This window comes from Anabrus simplex, chromosome 1 (genome assembly GCF_040414725.1).
Source record: "Anabrus simplex isolate iqAnaSimp1 chromosome 1, ASM4041472v1, whole genome shotgun sequence".
Classification (NCBI taxonomy): domain Eukaryota; kingdom Metazoa; phylum Arthropoda; class Insecta; order Orthoptera; family Tettigoniidae; genus Anabrus; species Anabrus simplex.
Genome location: NC_090265.1, coordinates 487,026,651 through 487,040,713, shown reverse-complemented (window position 1 = coordinate 487,040,713; position 14,063 = coordinate 487,026,651). Strand labels below are relative to the sequence as shown.

Genomic DNA, 14,063 nt, shown 5'->3' with positions numbered 1-14,063 from the left:
AGGGCTGGAACGGGGTCCACTCAGCCACGGGAGGTCAATTGAGTAGAGGGGGGTTCGATTCCCACCTCAGCCATCCTGGAAGTGGTTTTCCGTGGTTTCTCCCACTTCTCCCCCAGGCAAATGCTGGGATGGTACCTAACTTAAGGCCACGGCCGTTCCTTCCCTCTTCCTTGTCTATGCCTTCCAGTGGTCCCATCCCTCCGCAAGGCCCCTGTCCAGCACAGCAGGTGAGGCCGCCTGGGCGAGTCACTGGTCATCCTCCCCAGTTGTATCCCCCGACCCAGATTCTGAAGCTCAAGGACACTGCCCTTGAGGTGGTAGAGGTGGAATCCCTCGCAGAGTCCGAGGGAAAAGCCAACCCTGGAGGGTAAACAGATTAAGAAAGAAAGATTATAATAAATAACATTATTTGCTCAACGTCTGTTTGTACTTCTAAGGTGGTTTTTCCGTGGTTTCCCATTTTCACACCAGGCAAATGCTGGTGCTGTACCTTAATTAAGGCCACGGTCGCTTCCTTCCCACTGCTAGCCCTTTCCTATTCCATCGTCGCCATAAAACCTATCTGTCGGTGCGACGCAAAGCAACTAGCAAAACTTCTAAAGGGCTTAGTAGATGTCAGGGTATCAAAATTTAGTCCCTCAGGAGTTATTTAACGTGTCGGAAGTCAACATGGATGCATTGCGTATTTGTATAACATCCCCCGTTGTTTTAGCAATAATTCATGGAACAGGAAGAAACTACAGTATAACTTAATACCTCGATTCTGTAAAACTTTTAAAGTCCAAACTAAGCTGCCTCTGTGGATCAGTGGTAGAGTGTCGGCCTCCGGATCCCAAGATAGCGGGTTCAAACCCGGCAGAGGCAGTCAGATTTTTGAAGGGCGGATAAAAGTCCACTGGACACTCCATGTCGTACGATGTCGGCATGTAAAAGTTCTCTGGTGACACATTTGGTGTTTACTCGACAAAATTCACTAAATCTCAGCCTTAGACGCCCAAGAGAATTTCAGTTTAGTCGGTCTGCCATCTAGTAGGCCTAGAGTAAAACGGAACGTCAAAATTGACGAGCAGACAGGCAGATGGCGTCAAATTGAAATGTCTACACACGGTAGCTGAGGCCATACTATTGTTGTTATTATTATTTATTAAGTCCAAACTAACAAATTAGACCTATTCGTAGCTTAGTTGTTCCTAAACTTTGCGGGTTCGAATCCCGTACTAGACCGTTCACATACAAGTGAGATTAAACGCAAGAAACTCCGGCCCGCAGGGTTACTAGTAGATTAAAAGAATCTTTTTTCAGGGCAAAACTATAACACTCTGGCCTTTCAGAAACCAGGTAGTGATTGAAGGGACGTTTAAAAGGTAGCATTATTATGCTAACAAGAAAGGAACATCATACATCACCTGTCATGCTGCTTCGAGGGAGTAGCAAGCACACCTACACTGGGTGTGTATAAGCTATGCCCTGCACACCACACCCGTACCAGCACCTGCTATACAGTTTCATTTTGTAAACAGAAACGATAAGAAGCTACAGTACAAGTATATTTCAAATGAGCTATGACTTATGAGCCACGTCTCAACTCGCTGTGAGAAGCGAAAACACTGCCCTTCATGAATGAGCTGCGGCACAGCATTAAACAGGGGCTCGGTATTACATATATTGTTCTAATCCTCTGATATTAAAAACATGGGAAAATCATCCCCATTGTAACATTAAAAGTAAAGAAGGTTGAATAATGTTTCTCTTCCCATTTAAAATGAAACATTCTACACTGAAACTCCATGCAAATTATGGACATATTCCTGTCTTAAAGCTATCAGAATCCACTTGCTGATTAGGCCAAAATTAAACATATTACAATAAGATATTTACAAATTGCCGACTAACAAAGGTCCTATAAAATATTTCATGATGATTATGATGCTTGTTTAAAGGGCCTAACATGTAGGTCAAAGAAGGTACCAAAGAAATGAATACATGTTAGAGAAAAATGGCTAACCTTCCTGTCGGCCATCAGCTTAGCCAAAGCATCGTATACGATCTCTGGCGAGGGTTTTTCAATATCGGGAAAGGCTACTTGTAAGGCAGATCGGATCCTCTCCAGGACAGCGGCTTGTCCAGATGAGGTGAGGTCCAAGATAACCCAGCACAGGGCCTCAGGAAGTGGAGTGAACTGACCCTGAGGTAAGGGCTGAATCAAACAGTCTTCAATATCTCCTGCAACAAAAAAGGAGAAAATCCATGATCAGATACCGCACACCTAGTGACTGGTTTAATTTGCTATGATATTCTTCTAAATACATTAACGTGAATGAACATTCGTTTCAGATCACTAAAAACATTGCATCAAGGGAAGATAGAACGACTGTAAACAGAACGACAAGAAACAAGTTACTCTACAATACGTTACCCCTCAAACATTCATTGCAGCCGGAGAATATAATGTGACATACCATAACATCAAATCACACCATAACGCGGCAGTTATCTGAAGAAAACGGTCCTCTGACCATGCAGTTATTAAAAAATCGAAACCACTCGAAAGATCGACATTGCTTCCGTGAAACAAGCAAATGTACTAACAGTATAATCTCAATTATCCGATTTAAATTGTGTCTCCAAGGGGATGGACAGCTATTATGCAGTACAGCAGAGATACTAATAAAGCAGTTACGGAAATATTTCATGGAATAAAACAGAAAACTGAATAATATTACTGAAATTATTAACATTAAATATGAGAGTATCATACTGTCATTACAGTTTAATAAAATTCGTAAATAGCATTTAACTTCTTCAGCAATGAACTTCAATAGCATTTGCTTCAATAGACCATTAGTTTGGTATGAACTTTGTTCGTGCAATGATAGCGAGCCCAAGATGTGAAGAAATCTGATAGAAACATACAATACTGCAGTAATACATGAATATATATGAACTGAAGGAAAAGAAACAAGTTAAACATTATTCAGATATTATGTCAAGCAATGAGATGGAGGTAAAATGTGATTTCAATGGTACAGTATGCAGCGTTCATCTTAGGAACGTATTCGGTTACGGAGAGCATAAATGTAGGACAAAGAATTGTTTACCAGTAGGAGATTACCCATTTTTGGTTTGAACGATCGAACGTGTGACACAACAAGAACAGGTATCTGGGAGCGAGCAGCTGGCCTATTTACTATTCCATTACACTTAGATCTACTTCAAGATTTAAGAATTCGAAAGTGAGAATGACTTTAGAATCGAAATGAAGTAGAACACAAGAACAAATTGGGTACTGACATTTACAACTCGCAAGATGTGGGAGATAGTACATGATCCGCACACCATAGGTAGAAACTCGTTACTTATTTTTCGACATGACAACGGAAAATCACAGAAAAGTAACAAAGTAAGAAGAGCTCCCCAAGTAACTGTGATTAAACTTGAGAAGACTTCGAGAATAGCTTCTCTGAAAGAAGTCGTTACCTCAAATTTATAGAGATGGAAATGTGAGCACTTTCAGGACTTGAAGTCGAATTCATGAGCAGTCGAGATAATCCAATTAGTTCTTTGATCCTGCATCTAAAACATACACCTGAAGAATAGGATTTTCATTGTTAGAACCTTTGTCTTAAATAAGGAAAGCCTTAAGACAAACTACATCACACAAATGATTTCAAGTTTCAGAAAAGGAAATGTCAGTTCTTTGCTTGGGATGAAAATGAACACTAATTCACCATCAAGAAGATCCACAGTCATTTAGTCCTTGCCCTGCAGGTGATTCTATAGGCAGCCAGTTTAACATCACAGAATTGAATCCACTCTCTCATGTGTGGGCCTCAAGTTGTGAAATTTCAACACAGTTTTGGAGCGAGTGTGGAAAACCACACACAGGATGACCACTACAATGCCGAGATTAGAACTCGTATTATTTATACAGTTTAGTTTCCCGTTTCCCTCACGAAACCATTCTTAAAACAGGGCTAGCAACAAAGCTGCTTAGACGCTTAATATATGCAGAGTTTCGCGGGGATTCAGGCTAAAGAAATGAAACAAACCTGTGGCACTTAATGGCCGGGATCAGCCAATGTCAGGTGGACAGTGTAACGACATCCTCAGCTGCGATTCTGGACATTCATTACCGTCCACTGCTTCTCATTTCAGACAACTCCTCAGCTTATATAAGGAGCCTGAGTGAACACCGTTCCGTAATTTAAATCCTACTACCGACAACACGAGTAGCGGTCTTCCGAAGCTCTTCTCCGCTCTTCAACTTCACGTGAATGTTGAGTTTGTATGTGACAAACAGAATGATTCTCTAGGAAGTCTGTCTTTTCGAGCAAATAGAAATCAATCGTATACACCCGACTTCCATTCTTCTTTTCACATTTGTATTTTTTTTTTTTTTCATTCTGAGGAGAAAATGGAAAGTCGAAATAAAATGTTAAGCTTTCGGTTACATTATTTTCTTTAAAATGCTTTATTTCGGAATTTTAAATTCAACCAGTTGCTTAGTGAAAGTCGAGGCCCTCGTCTTCTATGCTCAATGTTGTGGGATTAAACCTCGGGACAGTCGCTTGTCTGGGAAGGGTACGGTACTTAAACGCTCTAGACCCATGACTATATATATTATGACAAATACGAGAACCCCTTTTCAGAGCAAAATTCCGCAACCACAGTGTCTCATAATATCTACAGTACCCAAAACTGACTGCGGGTTTGGGTCATGTAGCTATCAGATTGCACTCGGGAGAGAGTGGGTTCGAACCCCACTGTCGGCAGCCCTGGTTTTAGGTGGTTCCCCATTTACACACCATCCAAATGCTGGGGCTGTACCTTAATTATGGCCATGGTCGCTTTCTTTCCACTCCTAGCTCTTTCCTATCCCACCGTCGCCATAAAACCTACCTACCAAGCTCGATAGCTGCAGTCGCTTAAGTGCGGCCAGTATCCAGTATTCGGGAGATAGTAGGTTCGAACCCCACTGTCGGCAGCCCTGAAAATGGTTTTCCGTGGTTTCCCATTTTCACACCAGGCAAATGCTGGGGCTGTACCTTAATTAAGGCCACGGCCGCTTCCTTCCCACTCCTAGCCCTTTCCTGTCCCATCGTCGCCGTAAGACCTATCTGTGTCGGTGCGACGTAAAACAACTAGCAAAAAAAACCTATCTATTGCACCCATATCCCGACCATAAAATTGTTCTTACGATCAAGTTTTGTTAATGTTACGTAGATACATTTTACCCATTTATCAGATACATTATTAGATGTCAAATCAATTCTCACAACTACAATATTAAAGTTTAAATCTGCAACGAAAAGTAAAGTTTAACATATTCCAAGTTTCGGCCGTTTGCTTTGATACGTTGGTCCGTACCCTTAAGAACCGCAATACCTGCACCGCATCATCCTACCAAAAAGCTCGCCTCTTGGATGATGATAGAAACTTGCAGTTTTATAACTTATGAGTGAAGCAGACGTGGGAATGCTACGAATTTCATTTTGAAGCACTCATTGTTTTTTTAAGCCCATTCAATAATTTGAAAACTTTGGCGCCCTCAGACTATGATGAGTGGCCGTTGGAAGGTCTCGAGAGCACATTACTCTCGCTGCATCGTGGTCGATTAGCAGGTGTGTTCTAACAAATCCAGCGCCTGGGCAAGTTAGCTGCAGTTAGCACAATGTTAATGGATGTGTTGATCGAAGTTCTAAGCCTGGGAACTTGTAGCCTTCCGTATATTCTTGGAACAGGAAAGAAAAAGCCAAACAAATCACAGTTAATGAACCAGGTGAGTTTACAGCACGGCGCAGAAATAAATTATCTGTTGCTAAATTAATTTTACACGTTGTATTTACTCCATGTTAGTGTCTTGGCTGATGGACGTGAAGACAAGTTTGGTATCCTTTCCTCATTTAAGGTGAGAATCGTGATGGCCTATTTCACTGAAAGGGGTAATCCTGAGTGTGTTATTAACCCGATATTTTGTACATTCCTTGAAGGTGAGTATTGTACCTTGGTTCGAATTTCGAGGCATATTTATACTCTATAAGTTCATTAATTGTACGTACTAGAATATCAACTACACTTTAGAACACAACCTACTGGTAGATTAATTCGAGGCTGGGGTATGAGGCTTGCGAAGCGATTGTTGAACATGTGCGTTGGAGTACGACCACGGGCATCTGTAGGGTGATTCAATTTTTTAAAAACCTGACAAATGCACCATCATTCAGGCTAACTATTGTACAACTACGCTACTTACTATCTTACAGTCCTATCATAAATGGATTTATAGTTATCCTGCTGTGAGCTTCCGAATAATGGGATTAAGGCGATCCTTTACAAATGCGGAATAGTGGGAAACAATGTATCTTTATTGATGCAGAAAAGGAGTTCCAATTAAGGGAAAAAGTCAAAAAAGTCTTATAAGGATATTCTGATATAGCGAAAAGCTATCAGATATTAAGCGGAACACGTCGGCACTGTATTAGTCTAAGAACATTTTTTTAAACACTCATGCGTCTAAATGTTTCTGAAAATCATTCACTTTACCAAGAAAGTCATGCGATATTCTTTTATTAACGATTAAAGTGATCACGAAAAAGGGAGATGCACTGACATAGTATCGATCCACTTGGATTCGAACCCGAATGCCCAAGGTTAGAATTCCAGCACCTTCACGTAACTGTGAGAAGATTGTGTTGGAAAATAAATGTTGGCTCGAAGAAAAGTAGGTTTGCGCGAATAGTCTTCGTAATAGAATGGTTCAAATGTCAGACTTTTCTTTTTTAAATATGTTGCTCTATTCGAGAAAATTGTCTACACTTTATAATCCTCGAAAATGTCCAAGTTACATCAAACTCACCTGAACATATTGTATGTCGAATGTATGTGAGTTTAATAATAATTAAAAATATAATAAATAACAATAAAATAAATACGCCAGCCTCGCATCAGCAGATTTACCAGCACTTTCGACGACTCATTTGGGAAACAATTTCTTCACCTTATGAGTATTTATCATTATTATTATTATTATGTTAATTAACGTCCTTTTAGTTAGTGTGCATTTTAAGGGACGCTTGGGTATTGAAATTTTGCTCCAGAGGATTCCTTAAAGTGTCAGAAACTAAAAATACGGAGGTGTGACAAACCGGCTATAGACCTCAGCTAGACTGGAAGAAGGATAACAAATAGCTAAATGCATCCCTTGCGCTAGCTGGTCAGCTTTTAACAAACCATCACGTCAACAAGAAAAGTCGGAATACTTCTTGAATTACGGATATCAATGTACAACCGAGTCAATCGGGTTCTATAGATTCATTCTGAGCAGGCGAGTGAATTAACTTTTCTGAGGAAAGTAATGACTTTGTCGAGCTACAGTTCGTTCTGAAAGGGTACAGTGTAATTTTGAGGAAGCTAGAAAGGCTAATGAGGAGAGTGGTACTATGTGCAGAGCAAGAGAGTATTGACTGAGAGCACCTTATTTGAATTTCCTGTTCGTACTAAAGGGAGCCCCTGCAAGCTCCTGGGTAGGCTACCTATTCTACAGTACAGTTTGCATCTGCACCATCCGACATCGTGTGACAACTCGACCATATTTCACACTGAACCTCATAGCAGGAAAAAAAGAAGCCACTAAGAAGGATGCAAGTTCACTCTGGATAAAAGGTAGTTCGATTTAACCCCGACTATTTGATGTTCTATATGTAAAACAACGGGCATATCAGTATTAAGCTATTTTAATTATTTGATTCGGGGTATATGGCGTATGGCTTTTAGTGCTGGGAGTGTCCGAGGACAAGTTTGACTCGCTAGATGCAGGTCTTTTAATTTGACTCCCGTTGGCAACCTGTGCGTCGTGATGGGGATAAAATGATGATGAAGACGACACATACACCCAATCCCCGTGCCAGCGAAATTAACCAATTATGGTTAAAATTCCCAACCCTGCCGGAAATCGAACCCGAGACCCCTGTGACCAAAGGCCAGCACGTTAACCATTTAGCCATAGAGCCGGACATTTGATTCAGTATTACGCTTTTACTCGCTATCTTGAGGTTACTCCGACTGGAAAACAGCTCCACCCCTTCCCCTAAACTTCTGATAAGGTGAGGAAAATAAATATTTGCCCACAAGAGTCGCTGGTAAACTACCTCGTAAGTAATGTCTGCTCCTTTCCTCTCTACTATTACTAAAAATAACTTGATAACAGTGCTAGTGGTCTGTACGTGCCTCTAACTACTTTGACGGTTTCTGGAAACGTCCACGTATGGAATTTTGTTCCACAGGATTTATTTTACTTGCCCGTAAATTTACCAACACGAGGTTGTCGTGTTTGAGCACCTTCAAATACCACCGTCAACTTCAGCTCGGAAGGCCAGATTTCCACCATCTAAGTTACTCAACTGTTCCGATCTACTCTCATTCTAAATTGCATTGTACCAGGCTGAGTGGCTCAGACGGTTGAGGCGCTAGCCTTCTGATCCCAACTTGGCAGGTTCGATCCTGCCTCAGTCCGGTGGTATTAGAAGGTGCTCAAATACGTCAGCCTCTTGTCGATACATTTACTGGCACGTAAAAGAACTCCTGAGGGACTAAATTCCGGAACCTCGGCATCAAAACCGTAAAAAGTAGTTAGTAAAAGCGTAATACTGAATCAAATGTCCGGCTCCATTATTATTATTATTATTATTATTATTATTATTATTATTATTATTATTATTATTATTATTATTATTATTTATGATTATTATTATTATTATTAAAAATTGAATTGTGGGTTGCACACTAGAAATATAACTTTCACTAGTAGGCCTATGTCAACCACTGCTCTATCACGTAATGATCAGTACTTTATACAGTAATAAGCAAAAGAGAACTCCTTGTTTGTTCTTTCCTGGATTTTAATATGTTAATGATGTATGATAGAATGTAGTTGTCCGACTCGTTGGCTGAATGGTCAGCGTACTGGCCTTCCGTTCAGAGGGCCCCGGGTCCGATTTCCGGCCAGGCCGAGGATTTTAATCGGTTCTGATTAATTCTTCTGACTCGGGGATTGGGTGTATGTGTCCGTCCCAACACTGTCCTCACCATCTTCAGACAACATACCACACTACCAGGAAACACGCAATAGTGATTACATCCCACCATATAGAATTGGAGTCAGGAGGGACATCCGGCCGTAAAACAGGGCCAAATCCACATGTGCGGCGCACCCACAAGTGTAGGAAAAAGCGGTTGCAAAAGAAGAAAGAAGAAGAAGTATGACAGAATGTAGTTGCTTTTCATATAATAATGATATACGATAGAACGATAACAATTTATCCTTCTATAGGTTAAGTGTAGATAAACCTGTGCAAATTAACATTTCTATGAGAATGTGCTCCTTCCTTTCAGTCATGTTTGAATTTGAGAACTATGCTCTTCAGACAGGCTCAAATCAGACATAAGAAAAGAAATACATGATTCTTTTTTGCTAAGGGGCTTTACGTCGCACCGACGCAGATAGGTCTTATGGCGACGATGGGATCGGAAAGGCCTAGGAGTTGGAAGGAAGCGGCCGTGGCCTTAATTAAGGTACAGCCCCAGCATTTGCCTGGTGTGAAAATGGGAAATCACGGAAAACCATCTTCAGGGCTGCCGATAGTGGGATTCGAACCTACTATCTCCCGGATGATTTTTAGGGGAAATTATCACGATAGTCAAAATACAAGTTATTCTCTTCCAGAAAATTATTAGAACTGTAGCACCTTACGTTAGGCGGGATAAGAGTAAGTCTTCAAACTGAGAGGACCATTTAATGTGCTACAATAATAAATAATGTTGCCACTTATGCTTTCACGGCCCCTACTTATAGACATGATACTGTCTCGGTTTTTTCCAAATTCGTTCGCTCCTCATCGCCAGATGTTTCATTCCAGGCTTGTGTCAATGTCATACAGCTGTCAATGCCATATGTTACGTACACACGTTATGTGACCCTCTTAGACTGATTCTGATGGTTCAGTCAGCTTCCGCTTCGAACGCTAGCGCTGTGCCGCTTCCGGGGAGCCATCTGGTGACGAATGAACGTACCATTTCCACTTCTATTATAACGTCTAAATTTTCAAAGCTCATTGTTCAAGAAGCCTTTCTCGTGGACAGTAGATTTCTTCTGATGGCGCAGACCACAGTTCTCTGCGAAACGTAAATAATTTCATCTTATTTTCTTCAAAATATCATGTCAACAAATAATTTTATTTGTGTTTACGTTTATAATGTGCGGCATCGGTGCTCTCCATGGACATTGAAATATCCCCATACAACAGAAAATTCAGTGTACGGCATAGAGGCTAGGACAATTTGTTGCCAACATTATCATCGCATAGTGCCGAACGTATGAAATGGATGCAACTGTACTAAGAAACTGGTCATTGATATAGGACATTTTTCACGGGATTCTTCTTACTGGCCTTTTAATAACCAAGTGGGGTCGGCACTATGTGGATTAAAGCCCAGTTTTCCCCTCGCCAGTTCAATGGATAGAAATACTGTGCTGTACATTGCGTGCTTCTGTGCTAGTTTGGTATTTTGATATGTTGTATGTAAATGAACCTGTGTATTAAGACTAACACAAACACTTTAAGTCCCCACCGGGCGAGTTGGCCGTGTGTTTAGGGGCGCACAGCTGTGAGCTTGCCTTCAGGAGATAGTGGGTTCGAACCCCTCTATCGGCAGCCCTGAAGATGGTTTTCCAATGTTACCCATTTTCACACCAGGAAAATGCTAGGACTGTACCTTAATTAAGGCTACAGTCGCTTCCTTTACTCTCGTAGGCCTTTGACATCCCTTCGTCACCATAAGACCTGTGTCGGAGTGACATAAAATAAGTTGTAAAAACACACACTTAAATCCCCCTGCTAGGGGATTTAACTAGACGCGGTTAAAATCTCTCGACCAGCTGGCAATCAAACTCGGGTGAACCAGACCATTGACCAAGGAGCCGGACCTTAGGAAGAAGTTGTTTATTGTAGGATAACTCTGGTAGTGTCTTGCGTGATGTTTCCAATTAATTATTTGGTTCCCAGGCGAACAATGTATGATTCACATGTGTAGAGCTTGCATAATTCACTGTGACGAAGGGCGGTAGTAGTCTATCAAGTCCACTTCTGAAAGAGATGAGTGAGTGAAAGGCATCATATCAAGGTTTACGGACAAGAAGTACTCCTTGGTGTTGTGGTACAAGGGAAGGTCATGAGTTTCAGTCCCGTGTTCAGAAGGACCTCTCTTATGTGCTGTTAACCTTCAGGTTTAACACGATACTGAACTTACAGAATCCATAACAGCCTCTAGAAGTATCAGTTAATTTTAATACAATAGAACTGAAACAAGTCGACTGACGTTATGAGCTGCTGTTAAACGTAATGTGAGTGTTGTACACCATATTGAAGAGCAGCCGGGTTGTGCAACTATAGTTACGACTAGTTGTCTCATTAACATAAAATACATTTCAAATTATACTCCTTCAACACTTAAATATGTGTTGTTTCTCTCCTTAAAACTTCTAGATAGTACATCGAGCAGATATCAGAGATTTATGTCGGCTATTGTGTCGTCTGCTAGTAGATTTGTCACGAGTAAGGGACAGTTAATTATGTTTTAAATGGAGATGGTGCACGGCGGGGGTTCGTTTCATGTTTATCATGTATATAGTTATTTGGGAAATATAATCCCTCCTCCTCTACGTAGGCAGGTGAAAGCACATCATAAAAGTGTATTACATGATCAAACTGACAACAGAATACTAATCTTGAATACATATTTCCAACCTAACGAGACATTACTAACGCTGTAGCATTTCGTTCTTTTTCTTTTTGCTAGAGAGGAACCTCGCATTAACACATCGAAGGTTTTCAGCTGCACAATGACAGAAGAAAGCTGGGTTTGGTAAGGTGGTGGCCGTCGACTTAACTGCCCGCTACGAAAATGGGAAACTACGGCGAAGCATACTGAGGGCTGCTGACGGTAGGATCTTCCGAGTGCAAGTTGACGGTTACGCGACCCAAACTAAGTAGCCAATTCATGCACCATTTCATTCTAAACTTTAACAAGAGGTACTTACAAAGGTGCGATATACAAAGCACTATAAGTCAGAGTAGCTACTGCCAATTAAAACTTACAGAATAACTTGAAAGATTATCATATTAAGAACTGGAGAATACAAGAAATATTAGGAAGTGCTTGTGTTTACGAAATTTATACATCCATCTGCTAATCCGATGTTACTTCAAGTCTAAGACACTGAAGTATGTGCACCTAAATGATTACACAAAATTGCGCGATCATAACAAACACAAATAGAGATAGAAATGCACAGACGATCTGGGCTTAAAGGATATGATAGTCAAAAATGTCAAACACAAAGGTGAATTTTCTCTTACTAAAATTAATCGACTGTAAGATCCTGCATTCAATAAACTGCAGAAAATTAAGTTTTAAAAATTAAGACAAACTAGAGATAAAAATGAAATGAAAAAGCGCATGGCTTATAGTGCCGGGAGTGTCCGAGGACAACTTCGGCTCGACAGATGCAGGTTTTTGATTTGATGCCAGTAGGCAACCTGTGTGTCTGATGAGGGTGAAATGATGATGAAGACGATTAACTAATTATGGTTAAAATTCCCGACCCCGCCGGTATTCGAATTCGGGACCTCTGTGACCAAAGGCCAGCATTCTAACAATTTGCCAATAGAGCCGGACAGGTTAGAGATGTAGGAAAGAGACAAAATCAAAATTATATCAATAATATTTTCCTGTCTGCAATAGCTACGGTAAATTTATCGTACAAAATTATTTTATCATGAATTCCTATGCCCATTTTTCAGACACCTTTAGAAAATTTAATGAAGTTTTATTTTCACACCATGTAATATAGGCTTTTCACAGATAGGTGCATTGCACATCAAACACCAGCAAGGACACATAAAATGGGTATACAAAGTTTAAAGAAACTCTATTTGTTGTTCTTCCTTCTACAGTGGGACAAAACACGGATTGGTTAAATCAGACAGTGGTATTACGTCAAGGTGTTACACGATACTGATGCGGAAGAGACGTCAGACAATCAGTCGTCTGCTTGAATCAAGATGAGATGAGATAGCAGGAGCGAGGGTGGGAGGAGGGGACAGAGAAAAGGGCAAGGCTGAGCCTTGGGAAGGTGCCAGCAGAGGGCAACACGGTCGATGACTTGCCCGCTCTAGCCAGTCGGGTGCCAGCGACTGATTCACATGTGAACGTCCGAGTAATGAATGTGAATTCCATGTAATCACAGCTCGGAATTAACCGGCATTTTAATTCGATGAACTCCAATTGTTAAGAACAAGCATTACACTTTAAACGATACTAGTCTTCACTTCAGCTAACGAGGACACGTAGTAGATTTATGAACTATTTTAAGAATGAATAATCGACCGCTAAAAACTATATTTACCGAGCTCGATAGTTGCAGACGCTTAAGTGCGGCCAGTATTTGGGAGATAGTGGATTCGAACCCCACTGTCGGCAGGCCTGAAGATGGTTTTCCATGGTTTCCCATGTTCACACCAAGCAAATGCTGGGGCTGTACCTCAATTAAGGTCACGGACGCTTCCTTCCCACTCCTAGCCCTTTCCTCTCCCATCGTCGCCGTAAGACCTATCTGTGTCGGTGCGACGTAAAGCAATGTGCAAAGAAAAAAAAATATATATTAAGATAGCTACATGAAATCTTTTCAGTCGTACAATGTTCCTCTAACAACAACACAGCTACATGTATAAGTTTTCATTATATGTAGACGGTTAAGGCTTTCAGTGCTCAGTCTGCAAGCCTTGTGAATAAACTAAGTGCCTCGACAATCCTCTATTTGCAGCTAGCTCTGCGATCTCGTTCAATTCCACACTGTTTACCTATAAATCATTAAATACTTAAAACTCCTCCATTCCCCTGAAATGAGACCACCACCAATACCGGTGAATACTGTACACCCAGTTTCAGTCATCTCCTTTATCTCCTCATTTCGAGTACCGTTTCGCCGTTTTTCCCACCTGTTTGTA

General features: G+C 41.0%; 1 protein-coding gene across 1 annotated transcript in view; it reads right to left on the bottom strand.

Moving 5' to 3' along the window:
* Positions 1 to 14,063, bottom strand: part of ko (Stork-head domain-containing protein knockout) — a 780,139-nt gene that overhangs the window by 42,649 nt on the left and 723,427 nt on the right. The window contains exon 5 of the mRNA XM_067144715.2: positions 2,006 to 2,223. Within this exon, the coding sequence (XP_067000816.2) occupies positions 2,006 to 2,223 (218 nt within the window). The remainder of the gene's footprint in view (positions 1 to 2,005; positions 2,224 to 14,063) is intronic.